The sequence below is a fragment of the Argiope bruennichi genome, chromosome 7 (assembly GCF_947563725.1).
Source record: "Argiope bruennichi chromosome 7, qqArgBrue1.1, whole genome shotgun sequence".
Lineage (NCBI taxonomy): Eukaryota > Metazoa > Arthropoda > Arachnida > Araneae > Araneidae > Argiope > Argiope bruennichi.
Genome location: NC_079157.1, coordinates 1,980,947 through 1,996,732, shown reverse-complemented (window position 1 = coordinate 1,996,732; position 15,786 = coordinate 1,980,947). Strand labels below are relative to the sequence as shown.

The following is a 15,786-nucleotide window of genomic DNA, read 5'->3' as shown; positions in this document are numbered from 1 at the left end:
TCATGCGATTTGTAATTAAATCCAATCCTGGCGATTTATTCGGCTTAACGTTTTTCATAAATTCTATGATCTCCGTTGGCCGAACGGGCTCGAGATTGTTTACATGTTCAAGTGTCAAAAAGTTCTCCAGCTGATCTGTGACGTAGTTCGTCGGGGGGGGGGGTTGACAGCCACACGTCTGCGTAGGGGGTAAACTGGTCTTGGAGACTATCGGCCAAAACTTCCGCCTTTTCAATTGGGGCAAGGGCGAGTTCTCTCGTCTCCCCTCTCGGGGGGGGGGGGGGTCGAGGAGTATGATTTTCTAAGAAACGAGGAGCGGCGCCAGAGTCCACGTGTGTCTGGACTTTCTAACTTTGCAGCTCGCCGTTGCTCGAAGTGAACACTTGAACACTCGTACTGCTTAAGGAGGAGCCCGCTTCAACCAGAAGCTATCTCCTGTAGTGGCAGAAATTTGATTTTAATGTAGCCTTGGCGTTGATGAATGCCCGGGACTTCTGCTCTACAAAGCTATTTTGAGACCAATTCTAATGTACGGCTCCCAAATTTGGGGGGCGACTTCCGCCACTAATATCAATAGGTTGCAAGTTTTTCAAAATAGGACCTGATGAAGATTGTAAACGCTCCCTGGTATATCAGGAGGAAAGTTTTACATGACGATCTCAAAATTGAACCTGTTTCGGACTTTATTAGAAGAACATCAATTAAATTCTTCGAAAAACTACCCCAGATTCGTAACAAGTTACTTAATCTACCTGTATATGATCCAGCAGTATCCAGCTCGAGGAAACGCCCGAGAGCTGCGATTGATAATATATATATATAAATTTTCCCTTGGTTAAAAAGCTGAGAACTAATTAACTCTGTTACCAATCTGGTGGATTAAATTTTCAAAATTATTTGTTTTGGCCTCAGATAGCTACGATGCGTGATACTCGCGTGAAATTTCTCAAAATTTTTTCTTTTCAGCAAATTTAGCAAAAAAATCAGTCCCAATAGTTAGAAAGGCACATGCAACGTAACTCCATTAAAAATTTTCTGTATTTACCCCATAAATAAGCCAAACATTATTTTTAATTAATTAATTATATCACAAATAATAATAAGAAGAATTAAATACCAAATCTCATGACGTTAGAGCTTTACTGCGCTCGTCCAAACTAGTTCAATTAATTTTAACTTTTCCCTAAACTAACAAATTAAAGTATATATTCCAAATTATGATGTGGAGGTGCTCGTGACCACTTTGTCACATCGCGGAACTCCGAAATATCACGACGTTGCCATTGCCTTTGCCGTTATGGAGTGTGTAGCTGGCTAGTTATTGAATGTACTATTTAGGATGATCTATTGTTCGTTCAGAGCCAATCAGCATGCGTTTACGAGGGATGGAGTTGAGTTTGGATTGTCATGACAGCTAGGAAGAGGGTGTTGATAAGATTTTAAAGTAACAGTACGTTTCTTGGTCTATTGATATGGGGTTAGGTGTTGTATTTTTCAAAAGCTTTAATTGCTTCATTTTCGTGATTATCAAGTTTGTTGAAAAAGTTGGTGGCTATTTTCCTTATCATTTGCTTGAAAGTGGGGTACATGAGGGCTTTGTAAATTTCAGAACTGGGCATGGCCCATGTAGCACCACATATTTTTCTGATAATCATGTTTTGCTGCCTTTCTATTATTTTTAGATTTGTTTTGGCTGCGTTTCCCCAAACTTGGCGTGCTTAAGTCAATATCGGACGCAAATAGGCTGTGTAAATAAGCATTTTAGTGTTCCTGTGCCTTTTTGAATTCTGAGAAATTAGGGGGAAGTACTTGCGAGATTGAACTCTGAATTTATCCTTAACATAGTTAAAGTGTGACCTCTAATTTAATTTTCTGTCCATTATGATACCTAGGTATTTGGCTTCCTGAGACCATGGGGCGTATTTACCATTGACTTTTATTCTTTCGAAGTTTTTGTCTCTGGGAGCTTTGTGAAATAGGACTGCAATCGTTTTATCGGTGTTTATTTCTATTTTCCATCTGGTCATCGATTCAGTGATGCTATTCAGATGTCTGTCCAGAGCAATTTTTATGTACCTTACATTGTGGTTTTTGGCCAGAATTGCGGTGTCGTCTGCATATAAACACAACATAGTGTTAAACTGTTTTGGTATATCGTTGATGTAACAGAACAGTACTGGTCCTAGTTTTGAGGCTTGTGATGCTCCTGCTTGTATGAGTTTAGTGTCTGAGAATTCGTTTTTCACCCTTACTCTAAAGCTTCGATAGTTGAGATATGATACAATGATTTTAATTAAATATCCTGGTGTTTTGTTTTTAACAAGCTTGTGAATTAAACCATTGATTAATACCCGATCGAAAGCTTTCTGTATATCAAGGAAGACAGCTCCTGTTTTTTGTTTGTTTTGGAAACATGAAGTGATGTATTCGGTGGCTCTAATGAGTTGATGTGAAGTGCATAGGCTTGGTCTGAAGCCAAATTGTTCAGGACAAAGTATGTTGTTTTCTACTAGGTGTTGGTTGAGTCTTTTTAGAATAACACTTTCAGCAATTTTGCTAAGAGACGAAAGTAGTGAGATGGGTCTGTACTGGAGGGATTCTTGGGATCCTTACCAGGTTTGTAAATGGGTACTACTATGGGCGTCTTCCATCTTGCTGGGAAATACCCAAGTTCCAGAGTTTTTTGAACTAGAAGGGTGAAAAATAGTATAAAATTCAGAGGGAGATGTTTAATAATGTTGTTTGTGATGTTGTCATGTCCAGGCGCTTTATCAGTTTTGAGTTTTTTGATGGATTCTATTATTTCCGTAGGTTTAAGCGGTTCAATGTTTACGCTTGTGTTGGGATCGTCTCGTGGCGCCATCTGTGTGTTGTGGAAGCAGTTAACAGTTTCTTCAACCTCGAGTTCTGTTTCCTCATGAGATAATGGATTTGATTTAAATTTATTCCCTAGGCTACTAGCCAAGAAATTTGCATTCTCGAGATAGGTTTGTGCAATTCCGGCCGGACCCTGTAGGGTAGGAATGTTGAGTTTTTTTCTTTTTGAATGGTCTCACAAAGTCCCAGACGTTTTAATTTTCAGTGTTAAGACTTATAAGTTTGTTGGTGAATTCTCTATTTTCAATTTGATGAGCAAGTCTCCTTATTTTGTTGTTCATGTTGTTAAGTAGGGTTTTGATTTCTGGTCTTTTGTACTTTTGAAATTGTTCTGGATCAAGGATCATAAGGTTTTCTGTCTGTGATAGAGTTTGAATTACGGTTTTTAGCGTTAATTATTTCCAGTTCTATTTGTGCTGCTAGGTTGTCTATTTTTTCCGGGGTGTTGATGTTAGTGAAATTTACTAATGTGTTGCTCAAGTCGTTTTTAAAGTTGTTCCAGTTGGTTTTGGTTTTCCCTGTGATGTTGGGTAATGTGTATTTAAAGTCGAAGTTTAGAGCGACCGGGTTGTGGTCAGAGCTCATTTCTGGGAGTGAAGTGATTGCATAAGGAAATAAAAAGTCTTTTACTATTGCCAAGTCTATTGTGGTTTCACTGTTGGTCCCAAATCTTGTCGGGTCTGCTGGGGCAATTACTTCCAAGCCAGCATTTTCAGCAAATCTCTTAAGTGTAATCCCTCTTGGGCAATTTGTATTATTGTGCCAGCTGCTGTGTTTGGCATTGTAGTCCCCACATATAATTTGGTTGGTGCTTATTTGTAGTAGAGTCTCAAGATCAAAGGTAAACATTTGGGTGTCTGAGTCTGGAGGGATGTAGATGGAGGTTAATGTTATTGTTTCATAATTTTTGGGGGTGATTGCAACTACTGTGGCCTCTAAATAATGAAGTGTGGGTGGGATGATTTGATAATGTTTGAAGGAATTGTTGATGAAAATCATCGTTCCACCATTCGAATGTGCCGGATCCTGAATATCCCTGTAATTATAGTATGCTTCATAGTTGGCTAAATAAACTCTTTTCCCAGGTCTCAGGTGGGTTTCCTGGATAAGTATATGCTTATTTACAAACAGTCTCAGTTCATGTATTTTGTGCCTAATCCCCTTTGCGTTCCAATATACAATTTTTTGATTATTGGCTCTGAGCATTAATCAATGGGGGTTTGAGCATTGCGCGCCAACTCATTAAGAAGTAAACCACATTTGTCTAGTATGTTATTTAGCGATGTCATTTGCTTGAATATGTTTAGAATTCTTGGGAATTCTTCAATGAATTTTTTGATCTGCATACCGATGTTTAAAATTTCAGCAAGGTCTATGCCTTTTATTAATTTTGTGTTTGCTTGATTTGATTTGTTTGTGTTTTGCTCAGAACTTGCTGGTGGCGCCATCTGTGGGGAGCTGTTGGAGCTAAAAAGTTCTGCAAAAGAGGTTCCCTGTTTAATTTCGTTTTGATTGGCAATACATTCTCTCTGTTGTGGTCTGTTTATCTTAGGGAATTTTTCGAAGCCTCTGTATGCGGCAGTATGCCCGAATTTGTTGCTATTAATATATTGTGGCCGATCGATATTCTCTTTTATGGGGCAATCTGATGTTTTGTGTTCCTGCTTGCATTTGAGGCATCTAGTTTTCATATTACAGTTTTCTGACCTGTGGCCAAAGTTATTGCAATTAAAGCACTGTGAGACAATGTTTCTGCCCCTGTATTCCTCAATCACTACTTTTAGGTAATTAGGTAATTTATAAATATTGTGCGCCTCAGCAGTTCTTTGCAGCTCTACAAGAAACAAGGGGAGAGCTCTTCTCGTTTTTTGTTGTGACATGCTACAGACTTTCTCTACTGAGAAACCTTGCGGTGCTAAATATTCTTTGATTATGTCAGGGAAGGTGTCTATTGGAAGTCCTTTGACTACTACTTTTACAGGTCTGGAAATCTTAGACCTGATAACGAATGCTCAAACCCTTCTTTTTTGCAATATTCGTGCAATTGTTGGTAGGTTTTATTGTCTTGTGGGTAGATTTTGATGTACCCGTTTCTTAGCTTATTGTTTGTAATCTCGAATTTTTTGTGGATTTTTTCAAGTACCTTGTGATAGTCTGATGTGAATTTAAGCATTAATGGAGGGGTTCTGTCTTTGAGTTCTTGGGTGTTTTTGGCTATTTACGTTTTCGAGGTTAGCGAATCTGTTTTTAGCTATTACAGTTTCTGCCTGGGTCACCTTAGGGGTGTTTTTTGCCACTTTTTTCTTGTGGACCAACGTGAAGTTGGTGTCGTCCTTATAATTACTAGGTTTTAGATTTTTAGATGCAACTACAGGGCTACACAACTCCGATGTCACGCACGCAGGAATTAAAACCAACTCACCCTTAAGGTGAGTGACTCCAATCTTTTGTTGGACTCATTGTAGGCATGTTGGGCCCATTCACATTCCAGTGAGTTAGCATCTTGTTCCTGCAGAGTCAGTAACCCTGTAAGCTGCTCAGCAGTCTTGAAATTGTAAAATACAATTCCCTTTTCGATAACATGTCTCCTTGGACAGATCGGCAAAGGACTGATCTGCATATTTTCAAGTTGCTCGAAGTGACCTACTTTTAACCCTTTTATCTCACCTTGGGTTCTGTGAAGTTCCGTTCTCACTTGAGGATCGCGAGAACGTTGATAAACTCTTCGCAGGTAGTTTCGCAGTTTAATTTTGTTTTGGATTTCTAAAAGAAGCTTCTATGGAGGTTTATTAAATTTTGGTTTTGAGGCTTCTGCAAGTGCCTCCGTTATAATTTTTCCTAGACTACCAACTGCAAATTCTGCGTTATCATTGCTATTAATTTTGAAGGGGGGCTGTCGAATTTAAGATATGCCGAAAGTTCTCCCAGTTGGTGGAGAACTGTGCTGGTGAATTTAGAGAAAAGGTTCCAGCATTAAAAGTCAAAACTACTGGAAGGGATCTAAATCTAAATAATTTAGCACTCTAATTTGAGAGTGGAAAGGAATTCGCTTTAATATTGCGAAATCTATGACGGAATCATTAGATCTAACTTGATTAATATGGGTTGGTGAGTGGGGCGCCAAAACATTGATTCTAGAAAATTAAATAATTGATTTCCATATCTCGTTGTTTTATAGTTATTCCAAGCGATATGACCTGCGTTCATATCGCCCGCAATGATGACGTTTGGGCCTAAATTTAAAAGTTTTTTTTCAAATCCTCCAGAGGGAACATAGTTGAACTTCCAGATCGAACATATGCTGACACAATTTTGAGAGGGGGGAGATTTCCTAATTTAACCTCAATAATTGTCGCGTCCATCCTCTCTAAAACGGGAGTGGGGATGACGTGATGTTCAATTATTGATTTCACATAAATACAAGTACCTCCGTAAATGCGCTGAGAATTATTCCTATCTCCGGATCCATCATTTTTATAAATCCGGTAATTAGCGATTAGGGGTGTGCACTCCGGGGGGAGTAGGGTCTCTTGAACCAATAACACACCAAGATTTTGCTCTAAAACAAAGTCTCGCACCCCAGCGATCCTGGGTCGCAAACTATTTGCGTTCCAGGTGCAAACTTCAAGATTATGCAAGTTTATTGAGTTGTAACGATTGAATGTTAATGTTGGGGACCGTAACTAAGACTAACGTATTCGTTGAAAAGAAAATACGCCATATCAGCACCGTGGGATGCAGCACGAATTGCTGGTAAAGCTTTTCTATAAGCTTGGAGTAGAAGAGGTGCTTCGCAACAATTTTCTCTCATGATAATAGCAAGGCCTGAAAAGATGTCGGTAAAAATTTTGGTATTATTTGCATCCACTGGGACCGACTGATTTGGAATGGGGGTTTTAACAGCTGGTGTGATTGTTTCGCTCTCCACTGGGGTCTCTAATGGAGGAAATTTTGACTCTGAATTTGTCAGAATTTTTGAGAATGACACATTTTCTTCCACTTTTCTGAAATTTTTTGGAGGTCGATGTGTCCTGGGTTCATCCCATATGGATTTATTGGCGGGGTGATTTTTTTGGTAATTACTAGTGGTGTTGTTTCTACCACTTTGTTTAGTAAAATGGGGTATTGTCGCCAGTTCGCTGCGTGGTCACCTTCACAATTAGCACATGTAAGCTTATCCTCATAGGCTAGTGTGCAATCCTTAGCCCTGTGAGGTCCGGCACATTTTACGCATTTTATTGGTAGTTTACATGCTTCAGAGCTGTGGTAGGAGCCCTGACACCGCCAGCATTGAGAAGGCCCCTTCCTTCCTCTGTAACGCTCCACTGAAATTTTTGTGCCAAACATTTTAGTGAGAATGTAGACCGTTTCTGACAGAGGGCCGTTTGCAATCTGTGCATATAATAACGGCATCGGTGTTTTAGTCTGAAATTTAGACAGTTGAGTAATATTGACAGCTGCGAAAACTTCCTTTTGTAATTCCTCTTTAATTTCCTCAATAGGAGTGCAGGAGGGAAGTCCTCGGAGTACGACCTTTATGGGCCTAACTGTTTTTAGCATGAAGGTTTTTAACTCAGCATCCTGAGCTTCGAGGAGATGGGAAAGGCTCCGGTGCTCTTCCTCGGTTTCTACTGTTAATTTTAAGAATTTGTTGCTCATTACTGAGCGTAGGGAAGGAGCCTCAAGTTTTAGAATATTGAACATAACTCTAAGTCTGCTCTGGGGGTTACAAAGAAGGGCGGTGCTCTTCTTCGTTTTGGTTGCGCAAATGGAAGATCGGCATCGACCTCGTTGTCTAGCACAACCTCTTTTAATCCTTCAGGAAGTATTTTAGTTTTGATTTCCTCATTTACTTTTTCATTATTAATTTTTAGGTTTTTTACTTTTCTGATGAGGTGCGCAGCCGGAGCTATAAAGCCATCCTCCAGTTACTCTTTTTTTTGTTTGGACTGCCTTTTGGCGTAGTTAAATTTTTGTTGATTCCACTAATATCAATTTTCCTTTTAATAAAGGTTCGTTTTTCATTATTTTTAGGTACATTTGAGGTTGTGCTAGGGGTATTTTTAATCCTAACCCTTCCGTATTTTTAATCTCCTTCTTGACTTGGGTGTGCTGGGCTTCAGACTTGGCAGTTGCTAGGGCCTGCGTCCAGTTTTCCCAAGTTTTCTTTCAGCGATATTGCATGGGTAATTTCTAGATTGTGCTCCGCAATATATTCGTCTATAATCTGAATCGACGACAGAGATGTCGACCTCTTGTCTTGCATTTGACTGTTTTCTTGATTTAATTCTTGATCTTTTATTCTTTCCTCCGATTCTTTATCCTTACTGATTTGGAAGGGTTGTGTTTCCATTAATTCCTCCTCTGATGAAGAGCTTTGATCTCCCTTTCCACAATGGTCCTGAAAAAGACCAGTCCAGGAGGCCTTAGCTCTTCATCAGAGGAGGAATTAATGGTTTCGTTAGCCTTTTTGGTTTTTTCGGTGATTTAACCTTTAGTAGCAGCTCCTGCTCCGTTTGGAGTCCAAACTTCCTCCGTCTTTCATCTTTCCGCTTCTTTACACCCGAAAGCAGCTCCTGCTCCATCGAAGACGGAGCTCCGTTCACACACGTGTTCTCCATTCCGAGACCAAGTCGAGAATCCGGGCTTACCCTATGCATGATTGAACTCTTGTTCGAGAGCTTCCATTGGACAGATCGTAGCGATTGTTACTTTCTGTTAGAGATGCATAATTCACGATTTTTTGAATAACAAATAATATTGCTATTGTTATTTTTAAATATGCGTTCCAAATATCTGTTATTTCAATCATATTATTAATTAAAAATTATTACTTAATATTAAATATAAAATTTATTAATTGTAATTAATACTTAATTTACTAATTTAATAACGTGTGATTGAATTAATTTATCTGTTTCAGCTTACTTCAATTTTATTTTTTTTCTCAAAACTATTTATTTAATTTATTTATTAGAGTGGACCATTTTCTGGAAAAGTTGAGTTAAAAATATATGTCATTTCTTTAAAATGTTTACTTTAGTCCTATATTCTACCAATAGATGGCGCCAGCAGTAAACAGAGTACATGTAATCAAAGTCAATCATGTCACGAGCAATTAAAAATGATCTGTATGGAATAGCGCGTCATCAAATGCGAATATCGGTCACTCCCGTAAAGTGGAGCTGTGACTTCGCACTTTCCGGTGAAATCACCGCTCCGATAAATTTCAGTGATATGCAATTCAATGATACGATACGATAATTCCAATAACCGGTCCGGTCACTTTTCAATCCAATCACAGATTTCTTTCGAGAGCTTCCAATGGACAGATCGTATCGATTGTTACTTTCTATCGTGATCCAAAACCTGTAATCGAAATATCATCAGTAAGATCGTATCAAGGATTTGAATCACACCCCTCTTTGAAAAGTATTGATCACTGGTATTTGGGACTTTTTGACATTGGTTACGTAATAACCGCTCTTAAAATATTCGTCATCCCTATATAAAAGATTGTATTTTATATATGAATTATTTACACGATTACATTTCTTAACTTATTTTCAAAATATATTTAATAAAAAAGAATATATGACATCTTTATTATTTAATAAGTGAAAAATAAATATCTTTTAAAAAAGAAATTTTCTTTTTTCTTTATTAATATATAGATCGGTTGCCTGCGGGTATAAACGGAAAACGGTCCACAAAAGTGTAGACGGTATTTGCCTATCTGCTGATACTATTTCTTATGTTGGCAACACTTCTCATTGTTGTCAAAATATTAGAGCGGTAGTTATCTTCAATTTTCAATTCGAATACGAAAAAAAAAAAAATATTGAATTGCAAAACAGTATCTTAAATGTCAACTATAAAGTTTTTATTGACGAGGACATAAATACAAGCAGAATTTGAATAATTTGTATATCAGTTTAATAAGCGCATCTTATCGTATCGTTTTCTACATTTGGATTTATTTTGTACGCTTTAAGTTTTTATCGTTAAAAATTTGTTTTCGAAGCATAAAAAAGAGCAAACTCCTGCTTTCGAAAAATTATTAGATTCAATGTGTAGTTGAAGGAAAAAAATGGAATTATTCAGATTTTTCTAAACAATTTAGTGAATTTATATGTACAATGTATGTTTGCCATATTTGTGGTGTTAAGAATACATCTCTAACACCATTTGCAAAACACCTGTTTCAACATCTAAGTCAACTTTGTTACATTTGTTTCCCATGTACGGATTTTCTTACATCAAGATTCCAAAAAAGTTATATGACAAACAATGTATTTTTTGTGTCTGAAAAAAATTCTTTTGAACCTTCTGAGGATGAATCTTCAGAAAGAACAACTCATTTATGTGGAGAATGTCATAATTGGTTTCCTGATTATAAAGATTTTTTTCTTCATTTGCATGTACATAAGCAAGAGCTTTATCAATGTCCTACATGTGTTTTGTCTTTTCCAACCAATATTGAACACATTCATGTCGACAAACTGCCTGCATTTAATTGCTTGAGATGTAAATCAACATTTGTAGCAGATCCTAAATGTAATATTTTTGAACCTTTGATATTCTGCAACATAGAGAAATTGTCATCACATGAACCAGATATGAGAGTTATAAACCAACTTGTCAAAGAATTCAAATTATGTTTTACAATAAAGAACAGAAGTAAAGAAAATAGCATTATTGCCAATTCTATCACTAGTACTTCACATGTTAAAAGCTTTAGTAAAGAAAATCTTTCAAATTTAATTACAAATTCCTCATTAAAGGCAAATGCAAAACCTGTTAAAAGTTTTAATAAAAAACAAGTCTCATTAAAAATTCATAATGGTGGTCATAATTCAAAATATATATCCCCAGAAAGGGAGATATTAAATTCGTCTAATGTAGCTCATAGTATCAATTCAAGCACTCATGATAAAAAGGACTCTTGTAAAACTTGTTTTGAAGGAAATGCTTTTTCAGATAGCTTTTCTATGAACAATTCTCTTTGTTCAAGTACTAGTTTCCATTCTCCTTCATCATGTGGCTCTCCCGAGATTCATCATTGTATGAAGCAACATGGTAAGAATACTACTATTCAACCACCAAAACTTAATTCTAGTGAAATGGTGACACAAGTTTCTTCTTCACGTAACTATTGTATTGTGAAATCAGTTGGAAATAAATTAGTCCTGAAATTGCAGGACTCAAAACCAGGAAGTAAATTAATGAATCCAAATCAGAAGGATTCCTTCAATCATACTATTATTAAAAAAAATAAAGTAAAAGCCAATTTTCCTCTCGCAACATGCCAGGCAAATAAACATAAAAAATATACTCTTTCAGAAGAATGCTGCATTACAAATTTAAACTCCAAAGTAGGAAGTAAATTACTATTAAACTACCATAATGAAAAAGATTCACTTGATTGCATTGCTAATCAGAAAAAAGAAACAACCCAAACTATTCCATATACAACATACCAATTGAATAATCATATAAAAAATGCTTCCTTAGACATTTCTAGATTATCAAGTCAGGAAACAACTTCAGTGAGTTTTTCAATACCTGTGTCATCTTCGTCAGTTTCTTCTTCAATTCCTTTGATTCAATCCAATATGCCTATTTCAAATTCATCACACATATTAAAAAATACTAAGGGTTTACATCGTACCCTAAAACGCTGTAACTTGAAATCAAAAAAAGTTGATAATAGCGAGGTTGTGAATACTGACAAAGCTGCACAAATAAAACCAAAGAGATCAAGATTAACTTTAAATAATCAACCATGTACAAAAAATAATATAAGTACACCAAGGTCTAAAGTTTGTGCACAAAATAGTGGTTCTTATACCCGAAATTGTCATATTGATGTTCTTAGACATTGTTTATGCAATATCTGTTCTATTGGTCGGTTACGATTCAGTGGTAATTTGAATAAAAGTTCACATCGTAAATTATCTAATTATGATAGAAGCAAAAAAAAGAGGCAAAATGGTGAGAAACTTATTTCTAATAGTGATATATCCAATGGTAGTGTCACAAATCCTTTGTTGGGTAATCAAATAAATGTTGAAAAGGTATGTTTTAACCTAAATGAATATTCACCTGTAGATTTCAAAAGAAATCCACAAAAACTAAATGAAGAAAAAGTTGGTAGTTTAGCTAATACAATTAATTCTCTTTATAAGCAAAGTTCAAATAAATGTTTGAAAATATCACCTAAGAGACTGGACGGTAGATCTTTACCAAAAGTAACTGAAGTTTTTTATGTTGCAGAAGATTCATCCAAGCATCAAATTCAACAGACAGTGGATTATCCAGCTGTGCCTTACAAGGACATGATAGAATGCAAATCATATGCTAACGATGCAGAGGGAAACAATAGTTTGTTAACTATAAGGAGCTGTCTATCATCACCTGTGAAGACTGTGGAAGTTATTCCAAATAAGGAGATATCTGAAAACAGTGCTTTGCTTAAAAAAGTATGTTCAAAAATTTTTTTAAATTCTTCTGTTTCTGGAAATTCCTCTCTTTGGACGAACTCTGATGTATTACGAAACCATGAAACACCATCCAGAAATATTGCGAAGTCTCTTTATAATCAAAATTTAGAAACGGATGCCATTGCATCAACAGATAGTTTTTTAATTTCAAATGATACAGAATTGCTGAAAAAGAAAGTTCTTAAAAATTCTGAAAACAATCAGCTTGCTCTAATTGACTCGCAGTCTGTTAAGAATTTTGATGCTGGACATGATAATTTATATATTCAAAATAGTTTGACACCTGTGAATGATGTGCAAACTCAAACTATTGAAGTTTCAGGTGAAAATCATGACATTATGCATTCTTCAGATAACTTAATTTTACAAAAAAATTCTAATTCAAGGTTGGATGGAAATGGTGCTGTATATCTTAGTGGATTGAAAGTTGGTGATACTATACTCATAAATTATAACCAGAACAAAGAAATTGCAAAAAATTTATATCCCTTCAGGAAATTTCAGGCTTCAGATACAGATGGTTGGCTAAGCATACCAGTGGAATTGTTAACACCTTTAGATTGCAAGCAGAATGAGGCAGTATGTTCAAACAATTCACCTATTCATGGAAATTTCTCCATGATTTCAGATCAAAATAAAGTTATTGATGATATTTATTTACAATCTATAAGTGCTATAGAGTCAAGGAAGCAGCAAGATGTTTCTTTGAATAGTTTACAATGTGTGAATATTAGTGCATCGGATGGTTTTCAGAATAATCAACATTCTGTTAATTTGGAGACACTAGGAAGTTTAAGCATTGGTGATTCACAGCCAGAGTTAAACAATTCAGAGCTACTGAATAATGAAAATCTCAAAAGTTCTTCTTATTCAAATAATAATGCTCCTAAATATCATGATAATTTTCAGAATAGCACTAAACCTGTAAGTATTTCATTATGTAACAGATCTGACAATTTAAATTACAATATTTCTGTAGATGAAAAGTGCATGAATAATGATTTATTTGATGTAGATCAAAACTATAAATGTTCAAAAGTTGCAAACATTGATGGTTTTCCAGCAGATTTAAATAATTTGAAACCACTAGCTAATGAAAACACCCAAAATACTATTTATCCAAACCTTATGCCCCCTGAACATAAAGTCGGTGGGAACATTAATTCAGAAACAAATTCAGGTTGTCAAAAATCGGTAAGATCTCCTGGATCTAAAGATTATGACAGAGCAGAATTGTTTGATTATGAGGATGTTCTAATTGAAAATCCATTGCTTAAGGATTCAAAAGCAGATCCTATTCATTTCAATTGTTTGAGATCTGAAAACAATGATAGTACAAAATCAGTGGAAAGAGGTAGTGTATCTATCCCAGATTCTACAAATAATAATTCTAAAAGTGGGACAGAAAAGAATCATTGTTCTACAAAGAACGAAAAAGCAAATCAAGTGTTAAATAATTCAAAAAAATTATTAGTTGGATTGACTAAACTGCCCCACTATGTTCGTAGTTATCGAACTTACAAGATTTATGAACGATCCCAGAAACGAAAATTAGCTTTACAAAAAAAGAAAAAATTGAAATCTGCAAATAAAATTATTTCAAATCTAGGCAATGGTCTTCTAAGTGCCCCCCTTGAGAATGACAGTTTAGCGATAGGCAATTGTATAAATGTTCATAATGCATCAACTTTAATTGATACAGAAACAGTTGGCAAGGAAAGTAATTTTCAATTGCAGTCATCTTGTGGTGCTAGTCCTACAGAGCTGATAAGTATATCACATCCTACTAATTTACATACAATGGAAAATTCTGAAACAATAGAAAACGATTTTGTTTCACTTGATTATTTAAATCAACAACCATTGAAAACTCCTGTGTTCAACAGCCATGTTAAAGAGGAGTTCAATATTTGTAATCAGAAATTTGTAGAGCAAGCAAAAACACCAATTGTATCAACTTCAGTGGGTGCAGAAACATCTTACATAAATAATGGTTCTCAATTGCTGCCATCATATATTTGTCCACCAGATGTGGCAAACAAATATTCTACAGATCTGCATACTGTGGAATATGGTTCTGTCGTTGGAAATTATGCTTCTCTTCATCGTTTGAATTATCAATCAGTGGTAACTCCTGTGTCATTACCCAAGAGCTGTGTTAAACAACAGTTAGATTTTTACAATCAGCAATCAACAGAAGAAATAGAAAGCCCAGTTATAATGTGTGATAACAACGAGTCTTATAGAATTCTTGTATCAGATTCTAATCAAACATATGCACAATCGACTCCTAATTCTAATGAATTAAATTCTTGTCAGTTATCTGTGCCATTAACAAACACTTCAGAATTAAATTCTTGTCATCAGCAGGTGGCATCATTGACAGAAAACTCGAAAAGCTGTGATAATTTGTTTGAATCTGAATTACTGGATATTGAGCAAGTACCTGTGCTAATTACTGATTCTTCATCATCTACTAATAACACATCTTGTTTGGAAATGCTTCACATGTCTTATCAGGTGAATAATAAAAGTCGATGTAATTTAGTAAGTCCACATCTTCCAAGTACAAGCGATAGTTTCTACTTAATGTCTAATTATCAAAATAACTTTGATGCTGAATGTTATCAGAAATCTCTTGAAAATATGGATGCATTCTGCCTTTGGAAAACTGAATATCAGCTAAAATACCTCAAGGATCGCATTAAACACATAAATGAAACTTTGGTTGAAGTTGAGAGTAGACAAAATGTGAAATTTCTAGAACCACGAATTTTGCTGTACAAATTGCCAGATTCTGTTTATGAAAAATATTTGAAAAAAAAGCCAATAATGTTGACAAATATACTACCTATAATTACTGATGTTCATTCTCTTTCAAGTGAAAAAAATGGGCTTTTTAAAATTTAGATGGACTTTTAATTTTGGTCAAGAATTATATACTATATGTATATGCTCAGGTGCCTTGTATTTTGTTGTGTGTTTTGTATGTGTCTTGCTGGTTTATGGCTATTAATAATATAATTTAAATTTCATGATCTGCCATGAAATTTCATATTTTATAAATTAACTTCTAAGGTCTCATTTTAATTTTGTTTCCAATACATAATATTTTTATTGAATAGGTAAACATTTGTAAATGAAAAAAATATTTTAAGCCATGTTAGCTATATGTAATTACTGATTTTTTTTGCAAAAAGGAAACTAATATTCTTTGAATAACCAGGGAAAAGTGAGAGTTATTAATCTTATTTTTTCACTATTTATTCTCTATTGGTGACAATCATTTTTATCTTTAACTGATTAAATTAAAGTTAATCAATGGTATGCTATTTATTCAGCTTTAGTATTTTTTCTTCTCCATAATTATAACAGTTAATTCTAATGAGAATGTAAATGTGTATTA

The 15,786-nt window shown here is 35.3% G+C and overlaps 1 protein-coding gene across 1 annotated transcript; it reads left to right on the top strand.

Moving 5' to 3' along the window:
- The first annotated feature begins 9,726 nt into the window (after nucleotides 1-9,726).
- LOC129974816 (protein PF3D7_1417600-like) lies at nucleotides 9,727-15,452 on the top strand. The gene is made up of 2 exons (XM_056087576.1): nucleotides 9,727-10,956; nucleotides 12,154-15,452. Exons 1-2 carry the CDS (start codon nucleotides 10,017-10,019, stop codon nucleotides 15,288-15,290), a joined length of 4,077 nt encoding a protein of 1,358 aa, XP_055943551.1. The 5' UTR covers nucleotides 9,727-10,016; the 3' UTR covers nucleotides 15,291-15,452.
- The last annotated feature ends 334 nt before the right edge of the window (nucleotides 15,453-15,786 follow it).